This window comes from Micromys minutus (genome assembly GCF_963924665.1).
Source record: "Micromys minutus genome assembly, chromosome: 22".
Classification (NCBI taxonomy): domain Eukaryota; kingdom Metazoa; phylum Chordata; class Mammalia; order Rodentia; family Muridae; genus Micromys; species Micromys minutus.
Genome location: NC_137957.1, coordinates 478648 through 495528, shown reverse-complemented (window position 1 = coordinate 495528; position 16881 = coordinate 478648). Strand labels below are relative to the sequence as shown.

At 53.3% G+C, this 16881-nt stretch overlaps 1 protein-coding gene across 1 annotated transcript; it reads left to right on the top strand.

Annotated features, from left to right (window-relative positions):
* Positions 1-1848: 1848 nt before the first annotated feature.
* ANKRD24 (ankyrin repeat domain 24) lies at positions 1849-15307 on the top strand (the record flags this gene model as incomplete). Its single annotated transcript, XM_080935887.1, has 20 exons — positions 1849-1893; positions 2777-2863; positions 2974-3104; positions 3179-3267; positions 3929-3993; positions 4604-4661; positions 6351-6421; positions 6544-6650; positions 6832-7016; positions 7487-7524; positions 7837-7917; positions 8010-8117; positions 8692-8727; positions 8802-8900; positions 9724-9796; positions 10008-10126; positions 10224-11579; positions 13833-13958; positions 14454-14519; positions 14755-15307. 20 exons carry the CDS (start codon positions 1849-1851, stop codon positions 14830-14832), a joined length of 3018 nt encoding a protein of 1005 aa, XP_080792013.1. The 3' UTR covers positions 14833-15307.
* Between the last annotated feature and the right edge of the window lie 1574 nt (positions 15308-16881).

The following is a 16881-nucleotide window of genomic DNA, read 5'->3' as shown; positions in this document are numbered from 1 at the left end:
GCAGCTAGGGTGAAGCTTGGCTTTTGTCTCAGCAGCCCCTAGGGAAGAAAGTGAACACTCATGGTGGCCCTGGCCCGGATCCTCTCCTGCTGTAGCTGAGTACCAGGCTGCAGCCCTGCGAGTGTTATCTCAGGCTGAGCTCTAGTCCCCAAGGTGTCCTTCAAGGTTCCAGCAGGGGCTGTGGGCTCCGGACCCAGCTTCTCTTGTATAGAATGGGAATTTCTTTATCTGGGCACCCTTGCCGACCTTCTGACTTTGAAGAAAATCCCCCAGGCAATGGCGGAGCCTGGAAAAGTTTTGGAAGCCCTGCCTAGCCTAGAATCTCAGTCTTTCCTCTTCAGTCTCCAAGTGTTGGAATCATGAATTGGATAGCTACACCAGGCTCGAAGTATTCTCTTTCTCCCTTTCTGCTTGTCGTTTTTTTCTGTGTAGTCCTGGCTCTCCTAGAACTCCCTCTGCAGACCAGGTGCCCTTGAGCTCGGAGATCTGCCTCCTCCGCCTCTCAAATGCTGGATTAAAGGCGAGTGTGCACCGCTGCATCCTGCTCAGTGTTTTCTCCTTTTTGAAAAGTTGGCACTTGTATGTGTGTGTGTGTACACATGTATGTATATGTGTGTGCACACATGTATAATGTATATATATATGTGCCTATACATGTGCATACACGTGTATATATGCATATATGTATATATCTACACGTGTATATGTATGTATGTATCTATGTACACACACAGATGCTTCATGACTTCCTGCAGAGAGAAGACACACCAGTGTCTAGAGTGTTGTGGGACACAGAGTTGCTTATTAGAGAAACCATACCTCCACCTTTGCGAGGCAATTGAGTGAACTACTCACTTCTCCCCGGGTCTGCGTGTCTGGGAGCTCCCATCCCACAGCCCCTGGCCTGTGTCCCCGCATGCTGCTCGGTCTAAAGTGCCACAGCTAGAAAGCTGTCCCCCAGTCTCGGGTTCGTGGACCCCTCTGTGGGCCCTTCGTGGAGGGCTCTAATTTCAGGCAAGGCAGACAAGTTCCCAAACACCGTGGAGACAGAAACGGGGGCTGCAAACCGCCCTATGACCCAGCCTGGGGCGGTGCACCGACCCAGTTCCATGTGTCTGTTGAATGAAATGTGACTCATTGGGTAAGATGGTGTACCAGGCCTGTGCGGGCGGTGCGTTCTGCTCAGCCTCTCAGCACGGCCCTCCGCAGCCGTGTCTGGAAAGTCTTTATGAAACCCATTGTGCATATGAGGAGGGCGGAGGCCCCAACAGGTGAGTCTAGGTCAGTCCCATGGTGGATAAGGTCCAGGCAGGCCTGGGATTCAAGTTCGGACTGAGACTTGAGAGCTACTGGAACGGAGCAAACAAAGAGCAGATGGATGGACGGGTAGGCTGGAGGAGGGAAGGGGTGACGAAAGCACTAACAAATGTTGGAGAGAATGAATGTGTGAAATGACGGGTGAACGAATGAATGAAAAGATAGGCATGAACGTATGAATGAATGAGTGAACCAATAGACGATCGGAAGGTGATGGATGAATAACCCATCATTCTAAGTAAGGTGACCTGGAGGTGAGGAGGCTGACACCGGATAGGTACCATCCTGGGGAAAATGGGAGCGACATGAAACAGAGAAAGGATGTGAAGGGGTGTGTGTGAGCTTTGGAGGAGGTGGGAGGGGCCTGGGATATGAGCGGAAGTTGGGCAGGCTCTGTGCCTGAGGAGGATGTGGACAGGGCCTGAGCCTGGGGAAGAGGTTTGAGGAGACTGTGCCCTAGGAGGAGGGCACAGCCTGGAGTCTCAGGAGGTAGACGTGGTCTGATAGGGCCCTGTTTTTATCCCGTTCGCCATGAAGCAGCTGTGCCTGTGCGCTGCTGTCTCCTTCGCGATAGGCGTTTGGGTCTCTCTGAAGGCCTTCCTCTCCTTCCTAGAAGGAAGCGGGGTCCGGGCGCCTGTGGAGCCTGGACGGGAAGTGGAGGGCAGCGCCTGGCGTCGGCAGGTGTAGGGTCAGCAGGTCGTTGCCCGATGCAGGTCTTAGAGGACACTTGGCAGTGGCTTGGGAACAGTCCATGTTCCTGTGCAGTGAGTTTAAAAACATTGGCGGCTGCAGTTCTGGCCAGGCCTTGATGCTACCTGGGGGCGATGGGGCTTTGGCAGAGCTGTTGTGAAGGGCATGGGCGAGGTCGAGGGCACTGGAGGTTAGTTTGGAAAAGGCCAGTCATCCCAGCATTCGGAGGCTAAAGTAGGGGATCTTTAATTTTAGTTATACCCTGTTTCAAAAAACCAAAAGAGTAAAATAATTGTGAACTAGGAGCTTGGCAATGGTTCAGTGGGCAGAGCTTGGCACCCACCAAGCCCTGGCTTCCATCCCCAGCATTACATAAACCAGATGTGATGTTCCACACCTGTCAACCCAGCCGTGAGGACTGGGAGGTAGGAAGTTCAGGAATTCAAGGTCACCCTTGACTCAGAGAGTTTGAAGCCAGCAGGGGCTACATGAGACCCTGACTCAAAACACAAACCTGGGGCATTGAGACCCTTGCCTTTAATCCCAGCACTTTGGGGGCAGAGGCAGGCCTAGTTCTGTGACTTTCAGGCTAGCCTGGTCTACATAAGAGAGATGATATTAAAACAATGGGTGGTCCCCTGTCTTAAGGCACACAGAGCGGCCTGAGGAGGATTGGTATCTAGAAACTGCCCTGGTGGTGGGCCTGGAGACACATGCTGGGGGTACACATTGTCTCTAGGCCCCCAGCCCAGGACCACCTATCCTACAGCTCCGGCTCAGCCCCACCGACCTCAGCTCCTGCCCACCGTGTGGCCGGTGCCCTATCCCAAAACCTGCAGCCAGAGGCAGGCGCCAGGCAAGTGCTCGGGGCGGGTGGGGGAGAGCCCGAGCAACTGGCCCTGTTCCTTGGTGGGGAGGGGACATCGACCCACTCGGTCCCTTGAACCTCTGGGTGTGCCGCCACAGGGCCAAGACTGGAGCAAAAGTGACCAGCGACTGCTCCAGGCTGTGGAGAACAATGATGTGGCCAGAGTGGCCTCCTTGACTGCCCAGAAGGGGCTGGTGCCTACAAAACTGGACCCCGAGGGCAAGTCTGCGTGAGTGTCCAAGCCCTGGGGCCAGGGTGGCTTTGGACATTCTTCTGGGGTTGACCCCTGACCCATGCCTCTAGGTTCCACTTAGCTGCCATGAGGGGCGCGGCGGGCTGTCTGGAAGTGATGCTGGCTCAAGGTGCTGATGTCATGAGCACAGATGGAGCAGGTACTTCTGCACCTGCCCCTGGGTGATGGCAGGACTGTCTGCACCTGCCCCTGGGTGATGGCAGGACCGTATCAGCTGCCCCTGGGTGATGGCAGGACTGTATCAGCTGCCCCTGGGTGATGGCAGGACTGTATCAGCTGCCCCTGGGTGATGGCAGGACTGTATCAGCTGCCCCTGGGTGATGGCAGGACTGTATCAGCTGCCCCTGGGTGATGGCAGGACTGTATCAGCTGCCCAGAGCAGAGCCCATAGGTCCAACTGTGGGATCTCACTGTCCACACTGGGGCTGGAGCTCAGTATGTAGGACAGTCACCAAACAGAAGGGAAGTCCTAAGGTCTGTCCTCTGAACTGCTGGCACACTCATCCCAGCACTTGTGTGGAGGTTTAGGGATCAGGAGTTCAAGGTAATCCTCAGCTACTTATGAACTGGAGGCCAACCTGGATTATACGAGAGACTGTGTTAAAAGTAAAAGACCTCTTTGATTGTAGCACCAGGTGGCAGGGAGTTCTAGGCCAGTCTGGGCTCCTTGGGACATTGTTTCAAAAACAAAGGTAGCAAAGGAATATAGCAATAAAAAAGGCCTCTGGGAACAGCACACTTTTAAGAAGTAGCTGAGTTTGGAGAAACCCTGGAGGACACTCCCTTCTCTTCTCCCTCAGGTTACAATGCCCTTCACCTGGCAGCCAAGTACGGGCACCCAGAGTGTCTGAAGCAACTCTTGGAGGTCTCGATGTCCACTCCCTGTCCACACTGAATTCCAGCTACTTCTCCAAACCCTAGCTGCTCCTGGTCCCCAGCCCCGCCCCTTTGTTACAGTCATCAATGTAGGAGGATCTGGAGGGTTTGGAAAGGGGGTTCTCAGGGAAGGAAGATGGGGGAGGGGAGATGGCTCAGTGATTTCAGCACGGGCTGCTCCTACACAGGACCCCATGGAGGCTCATAACCATCTGTAACTCCAGTTCCAGGAGATCTGACGTCCCCTTTTGGTTTCCCCAAACATTACACTCACATACACATATGTACACATACAATTTAAAAATAGATCTTAAACAACGAATCTGTGGGTCCGAGAGATGTCTCAGCAGGTAGAAACATTTGCCTCAAGCCTGATCTGACTTTGTCCCTTGGGAAGCACATGGAAGGGAAGAAGAGGCTCCCACAGGGTATCCCCCACTCTTGGCAGAGAGCTGTGCCGTGGGCGAGCGTGCACATGCACGGAAACCGAGGCAACAGAGAGTTACAGGAAACAACCTGAGATATAGCAGGGCCCAGGGGAGCAGGGGAGGACAGTCATTCAGGAAATCGAGATGACACCGCCTGTCACTCACTCCCAGGCTTCCTGCGTGGTGGACATTGAGGACAGCAGTGGGTGGACAGCCCTTCACCATGCAGGTAAGGTGCAGCCTTGTTCTCCCAACTTCAAGGGGAGCCCTCTGCCAGTGAGCCACGTCCATAGCCCTCACTGGGGGATCCTAGGCGGGGACTCCACCCTGACCACACCCCCAGCTCCCTTGCTGGGGGGATTCGGAGGGCGACCTCTATGTCTGACCTGCAGCTCCAGATCTTTTCTTAGTTTTAAAAGAGTGTGTGTTCATGTGTCCCTGGGTATGGCCTGTGGAAGTCCAAAGACAATCTGAAGGTGTCATTGTCAGGTACCTTCCATATCCTCTGAGACAGGGTCTCTCTGAACCTGGTCTTTATAATTGTGCCTCTGCTTCCCTGGTGACGGTGCTGGGGTCACAAATATGGACTCCCATACCTGACTTATGTGGGTTTCGGGAACAAGGTCCTCAGTCTTCCCAGTCCTCTCTCTCAGTTTTATGTATTGTCTCTGTAGCTTAGGCTAACCTTGAAGTCCAGGCCCTCCTGCCTTGGCCTCTGGGTTTCTAGGTGACAGATGTGGGATGTGGGTCATCATTCCCATCTGCTCCGCTTAGTTTAACCTGCATGCAGCTCAGGGTCAGCCCTGAGTACAGTCCCTACCAGAACCAGCCCCTTTGCCCATTGTACAAAGAAGTCAGGCACGTGTACTAGTGGGGGCACCCTGTTTCTTGGACCTCAAAGTCTAGTCTCTGGGTGTAAAAAGTGGGGTGCCTAGAGCCCTAATTCCTTCCACGATCTCCTGAATGCAGATAGGTCCTCCAGCATACGCCTCAAACCCAGACTCCATCCACAGTCTGTAAGGACTTATTGCAGCCGGTGAGCCTCCTGTTCCCGGGAGAGCACACTTGGGTTTACTTTGGGGGTATCAGCCACTAATTCCCCAGAGTGGCACTCCCAGGCGGTGTCAATGCCGATAGGGGATGTTGCACTTACCCATTTATTGTAGGGTTTATTTATTGTGCTTGTGTGACAGTCAAATGGTGACTTTTGGGAGGTGGTAGTCTCTCCACCAGCTGGGTCCTGGACATTGAACAAGGTCATTTGCCAGTAAGCACTTTTACAACTGAGACATCTTCCTAGCCCATTTTTTATAGTATAGAATAGTTTGTTTATTCAGGTCATGGGGGAGTTAAGAGGGTAGTAGAGGCTGGGGGGGGGGGAAGAGAAGGGGTAAGGGCAGAGACAAGGGAGCAAGAAAACAAGAGCCTAACCCATTTTTTAAAAAGTTGTTTTTATTTGATTTAAAATTTTTGTGAAAATATATTTTAAAGATTCTTTTATGTGTGTAAGTGTGGTTTGGTTGCATGCATGGTGGTGTTCCACATAAGTGCCTGGTGCCATCAGAGGCCAAAAGAGGGTGTAGGGTCCTGAGAACTTGAGTCACATACGTGTTGCCATGTAGGTGCTGAGAATTGAACCTGGGTCCTCCGTGGGGCAGCCAGTGCTCCACCTGCTAAGCCATCCACCCAGCTCTGTGGTATGGTCTTACTCTGTAGCCCAGGCTGCCCCCTAACATGAAACCATCTTCCAGCCCGGGTCTCTCAGCTGCTAGGATGAGCAGTACTAACTGCTGTTTTGTGTAGTGAGTTCTAGGCCAGCCTAGGCTACAGACTAAGATGCTGTCTCAGCAACACACAACATAGTGATCTTGGCAGGCAGCAGCTGTCTCTCCCACTCACTCTTCTTTGTCTGTCATAGTGGCTGGTGGTTGTCTGTCCTGCTCAAAGCTGCTCTGTTCCTTTAAGGCACACATGAACCCCCGGGATCGGGTGAGCTGCTGGGACCTCATGGGTGGGGTACAGTGGTATCCCATGGTAGATGCCCACTACAGGCAGATTCCAGGCATCATCTGCAACGCACAGGTGAGACTCATGCCGTTTCCTCCTATCAGTCAGGTGCCACGCCCCTCATCATAGCGGCTCAGATGTGTCACACAGATCTGTGCCGCCTCCTCCTACAGCAGGGGGCTGCCACAAATGACCAGGACCTGCAAGGCAGGTGAGCACTTCCCCCCAACCTTTCCATCATATGCTGGAGGATGTGTGGCAAATATCTGGACCTCTTTGAGCTGAAGACCTAGTCACCTCTTCCTCCCTTTCCTTCCTGGCCTGGGTACAGAGATGGGTGTAGGGTCTTGGGGACAAACCTCTGCCCCCTCAGCAGCCGCTTTACCCCACAGGACAGCGTTGATGCTGGCATGTGAGGGGGGCAGCCCTGAGACCGTTGAAGTCCTCCTGCAGGGCGGAGCCCAGCTGGGCATAACTGATGCACTGGGCCAGGATGCAAGCCACTACGGAGCTCTGACTGGAGACAAACTCATCTTGCAGCTCCTACAGGAGTCTGCACAGCGCCCTTCACCTCCAAGTGGTATGCAAGCCTGGCCCCTGCTCTCTTAGGCTCTTTCTGGCCACCCCCCCTTATATGTTACTGATTGAGGCACCCCAATATGCCGAGCCATGAATATTTTTATGCTTCCTAACTCGGCAGTGATTTCTTGGGTCATCCTTAGTATGGAGACTCTGCCTTTCCTAAGAGCTGGTAACCCACCCATTCATCCCAACCTGGCGGCTCCACTGCCCTGAGTCTCTGAGAGTTTCAAGGCCCTCCTCACACAGGACTCCACCCATAGTTTCTACCTTACTGTCCCTTATTCAGAAGCTGGATTTTGTGGTGCCCGACCAGGAGACTAGAGCAGTCAGATCTGAGTTTGAGGTTAGCCTGGGGTAGGGAGTGAGCCTCACAGCTGGAACAGAAGGAGCACTGATGCTTGGGAAGCTCTGAGACCTTTCTAGAGCCGAGAACACAGAACTGTTGCCTGTTTCCTCTCTCCCCAGCCTCTCTCGAGGATGACTCCGGAGAGGCGTCATCTCAGGTAGGAATCTGGAAGGCGTGAAAGTCCTCTGCCCCCTGACCTACAGGAACAGTCTGTATGTACAGGGTTCTGTCATGGCTCCTGTCCAGGACCTGCTGCTGCTCAGTGTCTGTCACAGGAACACCATAATCCTACACACTGGGGACTAGGGTCACTAAGGGCTACTTCACGCAGAGCAAGAGCAGGCCTGGCCACTTTCCACGTCCCTGCTCTGGGTCATGAAGCCGGGGAAGTATACACAGCAGGGCTGGGTCATACTGTATCCCCTGTATGGACCCTGGAACTCATGTTCTGCCTTCCTGTCCCCACCAGAACTCAGTGTCCAGCCATGAGAAGCGAGGAGCCCCCAAGAAGAGGAAGGCACCCCAGCCTCCAGCCACCACGCCAGTTCCTGTAAGAGTTGCAGGCAGCCTGCGGGCAAGGTGGGGTCCTTTTAGCCCTAGAGACTTTACCTAAAGTTGTGTCCCCTGATGGGGAGGGGACAGGATGATCAGGATGCTTATGAGGAGATTGTTCGCCTGAGACAAGAGAGAGGCCAGCTCCTGCAGAAGATCAGGGGCCTGGAACAGCACAAGGAACAGAAGAGGAAGGAGGTCAGGAGGCTGCAGGCCCTTCAGTTTATACCCACCTACCTTCCTATCCTCCCTTCTCCCTCTTGTCCTACTGTCCTTTTGCTCCCGACACTCAGCCCCTCCAGGCTCTGTTCATCCCCAGGGCTTTTACTCATGCTGTTTACAGTAGTCCCTCCGGCTGTTCCTGAGGCTCCCTTCCTCCAGCATCTCCCCTGCCACCATATTTAAAATTGTACCCTCCTTTTCAGCTTCTTTCATTTTCACCACAGCACTGTCCACTCAAAGGCTCGCCCGTGAGGGCAGCTCAGGTGAAAGCGCTAAGATCAGAATGAATGAGTACGGCGGAAGAGTGGCCCACAGTGAGGAATGTATGAACGAGTGAATGTAGGAATGAATGAATGAATGGCCCAGAACAGGATCTGCTATGCCAATGTACCAAAGCGCCTTGAGTGAAAGAACAGAATGTGGTCTGACACACAGTGTGAAGGGTCAGAGTGGTACACAGTAGGTGCACACTGTATGTGGAGAAAAGACAAGGCTACCAGACACTGCATGGCTGTCCAGTCCCAACCACTTCTACCTGCAGCCCCTGGAGGCGGAGGCCAGCTCAGTGCACAGCCTGGAGCGACAGGTAGGTGGGGAGGGCGCAGCCAGTGTTTGGGAGAGTCGAGTGTCCTGAAGTCCAGTGCTGACCTCAGTCTGCAGGTGCAGGAGCTGCAGCAGATGCTGGCAGAGAAGCAGGAGGAGAAGGACAGCCTGGGCCGGGAGGTGGAGAGCCTGCAGAGCCGCCTGTCCTTGCTGGAGGTGGGCAGAGCTTGGGAGTGGGAGCCGCAGGAGGAGGGTCTGAAGAGGGGCAGGGCAAGAGGCTGGGTAGGGTTCAAGCTTGGAATGGACACAGGGGTTTAGGGAAGGCAGGGAGTGGGAAACGGAGGCCATCATGAAGTGTATCCTGCCGGGGCATAATGTCCAGGGCACACATGACTTCCATAAAATCACACACATATCAAGACTTCTGCAGGGCTGCAGAGATGGCTCAGTGGTTAGGAGCACCGACTGCTCTTGCAGAGGTCCTGAGTTCAAATCCCAGCAACCACATGGTGGCTCACAACCATCTGTAATGGGATCTGATGCCCTCTTCTGGGGTGTCTGAAGACAGTGACAGTGTACTCACATATAATAAATAAATCTTAAAAAAAAAGACTTCTGCAAACACACATACACATGTAAGGATGGCAGCCCTTCTGACACACACACCAGTCACACACAGGCCACACCCCTCACACAAACGTGTGCACTCACTGCAGATATACACAAAATAAATGTGATGAAATATCCTTACAAGCACGTGACTACACAGACATACACAGAGATGAGCATGTATGGGGATGTGCTGGGATTCAAACCCAGAGCCTTGACTATGTGGTGCTTGCCTATCATGTGCAAAGGCCCTGCATCTCATTAGGAGGTGGAAAGGCCATTTTGGTGCTCAGCAGATACAGACACAGTCAGTTGGGAGTTGCCCTTGCTCCTAGGTGTTGTGTGGAAATATGAACACTCAGTTTGGCAGGACCTAAAGTCTGTCAGTGAGGGGCAGGATCTGAAGGTCTACTTTGTGCTGGACTCCTAGAATGAGAGAGAAAACACAAGCTATGATGTGGCCACCCTGCAGGATGAGGAGGGGGAGATACCTTACTTTCCAGGTGAGATCTGCCCCCTCTACCACACCCTCCCTGCTGCCTACCCGGGATTCTGAGGGCTGGATGGCTATGTGGATACAGAGCCCTGACCAAGGAGGAGGCATGCAATGCCAGGAGAGGGGCAAATGCAGTGTGATCCCTGAACTGCAATGCAGTTCCCCATTGAGCAGCTCCTGACTGTCTCTGGTGTGTGTCCTCTTCTCAACCCTGTCAGGAGCTGACACACTGCGGTCAAAGAACCAGAATCCATCAGCAGAGGAGACAGTGGCTTCCCTGAAGGAGCAGGTGGCTCAACTCACCAGGAAGAACCAGGAGCTGCTGGAAAAGGTTCAGGTGGGGAAACTGAGGCAGTGGGCAGCTCTGCAGACCTCAGGGTGGGCAGGGAACATGGTGAGTCTGCCACTTAGCCTGCCTGCCTCCCTACCCCCAGATCTTTGAGGAGTTTGAAAAGGATGAGACGCAGATGGCAGAAGAAAGTCAGCCCGAGGTCGTCCCCCTGGTCTTGTATGAATCCTTACAGGCAGAACTTGAGCAGCTTCGGAGTCAGCACACAGAGGCCATGCATACGCTGCAGCAGCAGCAGGGGGAGCCACTCACGGCTCAAGGAGAAGAGACAGCACACCCAGAAATCAAGGGCAAGGGGATCACTATACAGGATGGACCCAGTGTCCCAGACCTGAATGGCACCACGTATGCAGAAACCATAGCAAATGGAACGGAACCCCAGGCAGGAGGCTCCAAGGGCGTTGGGAACACTGAAGCAGAGGCTTCAGAAGCAGCACCCGTAGAACCCAAGGCTGCGAGTTCAGAGGCCACGGGGAAAGAAGGATTGGCAGTCGAGGCAATGGACACCAGTGCCACTATGGCTGAGACCCTAAATGTGAAAGCTGTAGGCGACAATGCTGAAAGTGAGCTAGTGGCTGCAGAAGGAGTGAAGGCTGATGGGGTGGATGTGCTGCAGACAGGCCTCACAGGAACAGTGATTAGAAACATGGAGGCCACCAGAGTGCGGGATACAGGAATTCAGGCTACAGGAGTAGGGGCCACATCAGTGAAGACCACTGGAGTGCAGGCCACAGTGGCGGAGGTCATAGGAATGAAGGTCACAGGAGTGCAGACCACGGCGATAGAAGCCACAGGGGTCAAGGACATCACCTTGGAGGCCACGGAAGCGGAGGCCAATTGCTGGAAGGCCACGGAGGCAGACAACCCTGGAGCGCAGGACACAGCTATGGAGCCCACGGGAGGACAGGCCACTGTGACAGAGACTACGGAAGCTGAGACCAGCGGCATGGAGGGCTCCTGCGCTGCGATCCTGCCCCCAGGGGCGGCGGCGGCGGCGCTGCAGGCCGAGCTGGAGACCCGGATCCGCGGTCTGGAGGAGGCGCTACGCCGGAGGGAGCGGGAGGCTGCGGCCGAGCTCCAGGCTGCTCGGGGCCGTTTTGCAGAGGCGGAGGCGGAGGCAGAGGAGGCAGCGCGGGAGCGAAGCCGCGAGCTGGAGGCGCTTCGGGAATTGCTGGCCACGGCCACGGCCACTGCCGAGAGCGCACGCACAGAGGCCGCCGAGTTGCGCCAAGCGCTGGCCGCCTCCGAGGCTCGGGTCGCCGAACTCAGCTCTTCGCAGGACGCTGCCCGGGAGGAGCTGGAGCGCCTGCGCGGGGCCTCGGTTCCTGCGGACGAGCACGAGCGCGCGCTGGGCGCCCTGCGCGACCACGTGAGCCGGCTGCAGGCGCAGCTGGCCGACCTGGCGCACAGGCACGAGAAGACCAGCGCGGAGGTCTTCCAGGTGAGCGCCTGCGCCCTGCTGACCTCTGTGGGCCTGGGCTGCTGCGCGAATGCCTATGCACATGCGCAGTGTTCCCGAGGCCAGAGGGGGCGCCAGTCACTGGATGTTGGAGTTCACAGAGCAGTGTTCTAACCTCTGCTATTTCTCCAGCTCGTGATATTTCTATTTAGATTTAATTTACTATTTTGTATGTGATGCACACACATAGCATGGTGGGAAAGCCAGGCAGCCTGCGGGACACAGTCTTCTCTTCACTATGTGGGTCCTGAGCACCAACCAAGGCTATTAGACTTAGCTGCAAGATCCTTTACCCACTGAGCCATTCTCAAGCCCCCCCCCCCTCGTTTTTATAGCAGAAACCTGTGTAGTCCAAGCTGATCTTGAATGCCTGATCCTTTATCCTCTACCTCCAATTGGAGGGACGGCAGGTGATGCAGGACCTGTCTACACAGTGGTGCATGCTGGGCCAGCTCTCTACCCGCTGAATCCCATCTGCGCTGAAAATTTGTTATTGCCAACTAGGTGACTCACAGCTGCACAGTGAGGCCCGGTCTCAGCAAAACCAAAACCAAACTTCCTTAGAAGGGATGGTGTGTGTGTTTTGAAACAGTCTCTCTCAGCTCTTGGGTTGGCCTTAGAGTCACAGTGTAGCCTTGGAAGTCCTAATCCTCCTGTCTCTGCTTCCTGAGTACCTGGGTCACGGGCTTGCACCACAAACGAGGAAGCGAGGGCACAGGGAGGCCTAACTACCTGTCCAGGGACGAACAGTTCCAGGGTCCGGTGGGAATCAGACCCTTCCTTGAGGTGGAGTGGAATCAGCTCACCATGGAAGGGTGGGAAGAGCCCAAGGATCCAAGCCTCTTTGGGGTCTAACTGTCCCAAGAGTCACGCATGGGCTTGGGCCACAGGTGCAGCGTGAGGCATTGTTTATGAAGAGCGAGAGGCACGCAGCCGAGGCCCAGCTGGCCACGGCCGAGCAGCAGCTCCGGGGGCTTCGTACAGAGGCCGAGAGGGCGCGCCAGGCCCAGAGCCGTGCCCAGGAGGCCCTGGACAAAGCCAAGGAGAAGGACAAGAAGGTGGGTTCCCTCCTTGCTCACTATTGCCCACCAACCGGAGATTATACAAGAACCTCCCAGCCAGCAAGGTCTTGAGAATTTGCCCATTTCTCACATGGGAAACTGAGTCCCAGAGAAGGAAGAAAGTCTCAGCTAGATTCACTCTTGGCCTCAATGCTCAAATTGACAAAATATAACCATGGTAACAGATATCCAGCCTTTTCTGCATTCTCTAATTATCCCCATTTGAAGTAACAGGCACAGAGATGTGATGTCACTCAGACAGGGTCACGTGGCCACAAAATGGGTCATAAGCTGAGATTTGAACCCATTTATATATTTAAAAAATGTTTAAAATTACATGCATTTATTTATGTTGGGGTTGGGGCATGCATGTTTAGTCAGAGGACAACTTGCCTGAATTCATATTGTTCAACCATTTGGGTACCAGGGATTAAACTCAGGTAGAGAGTCAGGCTTGGCAGCAAGTGTCTTTACCCCCCAGCTGTCTCACTGACCCTCAGTTGTATCTTTTTCTGTGTGCCCTTTGTGTGCATGTGCATGTGTGGAAGTCACAGGGACATAAAATGAGATAAAAATCCCAAAATGGGTTTATGGGTTACTGGGTAACCATAAACCAGACAGTCCCAGACCCTAATTTTTCCCAAGGTGTGTCAACATAGGCCTTAAGATAAGGAGGCAGAGTGTTTTCTATGAGGAATCCAAAAAAAAAAAAAAAAAAAAAAAAAAAGAAAAAGAAAACCCAAACAAAAAGCAGTATTTATTGGCCTGGAGGCTCCGTACATAATGTCGGGTTCCTGCTTGTGTGAGCAGGCATGGCCATGTAACAACAGAACTTTATTATTAGGTGTTGTATGTGATTTGGAATCCCTTCAAGGGTCATAAAATAGATCTTTCTTTGGATTTTTCTCTCCAAATATTTAAAAATATGAGGAACATTTAAGCGATGGGCCGTATAAGTACAGTTTCTTGGGGCGCTTTCGCAGCATTCGGAACTCTCCTCAAGTGACTGGATTCCTGGCCTGTGTTCTGACAAGCAGGAGGGTTGATCAGAGTGAGTCAGCTCAGCTTCTGGCTCGAATCGGGGGCCTTCTAAGCTGCCCAGGAAAGGTGAAGAGAGGTCCCTGGTGTCTGCCTGGCTCAGCATGGCCACTCACAGGGTCCCTCCCCTTACCAGATCACGGATCTGTCCAAAGAAGTTTTTTCACTGAAGGAAGCTCTGAAGGTGCAGCAGTCCACCCCGACCAGCTGTGAGGAGGAAGCCCTGCGTGTTCAGGTGACAGCCTTGCAGCAGCAGATACAGGTACTGGCTCTGTGGGGGGGGCAGGGATGATGGAAGGATGATACAGCAGTGGGGGTGGAGGTGGGGATGGGAGGATGGTGGGAGGATGATACAGCAGTGGGGTGGAGGTGGGGATGGGGGGATGGTGGGAGGATGATACAGCAGTGGGGTGGAGGTGGGGATGGGGGGATGGTGGGAGGATGATAGAGCAGTGGGGTGGAGGTGGGGATGGCTGGCAGGGAACTTCAGACACTTCCTGAGTCAGTCACCAGCAGCCAAGGACATGGGGTCTTCACTCAGGTGCAGGGTGTGGGTGTGTCTCCCTGTGGACGGGCTTCCCTTCCAAATTACCTTCTTTCCTTCCCTCCCCTTCTTGTTCCCTTCCTCCTTCTGCACCTTTCTTTTGTGGCAGGGTCTCATGTAGCCCAAGTTGACCTCAAATTCACTACATACACAAGGATGAGCTTGTACTTCTGAGTGTACAAGCTAATCCCTTTCTTTCCCGTGTGTCCACAGGAGGAGGCCCGGGAGCGTGTCGCTGTGGTGGCCTTATACCGCACCCATCTCCTCTATGCCATTCAGGTGAATCCCCTGCCTCCTGACTTCAGCCCAGTTTTATTGTTCCTCTACCACCTCCTAGGCCTCAGTTTCTCCTTCTGTTTAGAGCCAGCCTCCTGGCTTCTGGGGAAATCTTTTGCACTGTCCTACCTCATGAGACATTGACACCCTTGGCTTTGAACAGAGAGATTTGCAAGGGACAGGGGAGCACCTGGCAGGTGCACCAGGGTGTGACTCTGCCTCTGCTGTCTCCCACCAGGGACAGATGGACGAGGATGTACAGTGCATTCTCAGCCAGATCTTACAGATGCAGCGGCTTCAGGCTCAGGGTCGCTGAGGACACAGGTCAGCTACTCAGCCTCCATCCTTCAGACACCACCTTCTCCAGCTCCCAGGGCACGAACATGACTTAACACTCGGTGGAAGACCAGCCAGGGGCCTTAGCGATGGTGGCCCGCTGACCACCCCACAGCTCCCCATAGTCCAGCCCTCTGATTCCGTCACTCCTTGTATCCCATCACCAGGCTGGCTTTTGTCAACTTGACACAAGCTGGAGTTATCACAGAGAAAGGAGCCTCAGTTGAGGAAATTCCTCCATGAGATCAAGGGGGAAGGGCCTGGCCCATTGTGGGTGGAGCTATCCCTGGCCCAGCCCATTGTGGGTGGAGCCATCCCTGGCCCAGCCCATTGTGGGTGGAGCCATCCCTGGGCTGGTGGTTCTGGGTTCTATAAGAAATCAGGCTGAGCAAGCCAGGGGAAGCAAGCCAGTAAGTGACATCCCTCCATGGCCTCTGCATCAGCTCCTGCTTGAGTTCCAGTCCTAACTCCCTTTGGTGATGAACAACGATATGGAATTGTAAGCTGAATAAACCCTTTCCTGCCCAACTTGCTTCTTGGTCATGATGTTTGTGCAGGAATAGAAACCCTGACTAGGACACTCCCTATGTGACATATCATACCTCCGCACAGGAGTACAAGCCCATTGTGTGTGTGTGTGTGTGTGTGTGTGTGTGTGTGTGTGTAAAAGGGAGGGGGAGGCAGGCATAACCAGTGTGACAAACTCAGTGAGGACAGGGATGGGGCAGGGCACTCAGAATGCAGTTTGGTCCTCTGGCTCCACAACACTATTATAGTAGTCAGCATAAGTGCAACACTTAGAGAAACCCAGCAGTAGAGTTGTGTCTTCATGGGACACACCTAGGAAGGGGTGGGAGTGTGGTTAGCAGGGGACCTGTGACCACGGTAGAGGTGGTGGGGTCTGGGGCAATGGTGTTGGTAACTGAGGTAGACTAAAATCTCATGTCATGCCATAGCCAACTTCATTCAGAGCCCCAGACTGTATATGCTGAGGTTTATGAAAGGCTGCATGAGGAAGAGAGAGAGCAAGACAGAGCGAAAGAGCGAGACAGAGAGAGAGAGAGAGAGGAGAAACATGTTTCCCTAGAAGCAAAATGGTTTCTTTGAATAACAGCATCAAGTAATGTAATCTGAAGTAATTTCCCTCCCATTGAATAACGCTGGGAGGGGCATGAATATACCGAGGTCAAAGAGTCTTGTTTCTTGGCGTGTTCTCACAGCATTCAGAATTCTCCTTAAGTGCTTGGATTCCTGGACTGCGTTTTGACAAGTACCAGTGTGATCAGCTTATGCAAGACCTACAGATGCCAAACTAACTTACTTATTCTTCCTCTCTCTCCCTCCCTCCCTCTTTCCCCATTTCTCTCTCTTCTTCTTCCTCTCTCTATCTCAGTCTCTCTCTCTCTCTCTCTCTCTCTCTCTCTCTCTCTCTCTCTTTCTCTCTCTCTCTCGATTTTATGTTTTTGGTTTTTTGGTTTTGTTTTTTTGAGATAGGATTTCTCTGTGTAGCCCTGGCTGTCCTGGAGCTGACTCTGGCTTTAAAGTCATAGAGGTCCTCCTGCTTCTGCCTCCTGAGTGCACAACCATCAACTGGCAATGCCAACCCTTTTTAGTCATCTTTCCATCCCAGATCATCACGTTTGGGGACCTTAATTTTGGGTGTTTCCGGTCTGGTTTAACTGGTTTCCGGTCTGGTTTAAACAAAAAAAATAGATTAACTTATTCATTTAATGTATATGAGTACACTGTATCTGTCCTCAGAAACACCAGAAGAGGGCATCAGATGTCATTACAGATGGTTGTGAGCTGGGAATTGAACTCAGGACCTCTGGAAGAGCAGCCAGTGCTCTTAACCACTGAGCCATCATCTCTCCAGCCCCCTGGTTTAAACTTTTGATGTCCTGCCTCAACCTCCCAAAAGGTGGCATGAAAGGCCATTGCCACCACAGAAGGCTGGTAAAGTGTTAATATTTGGCCAGGAGTGTACAGCTGAAAGAGATATGAGCAATCCTAAGTGCATCTTATTGAA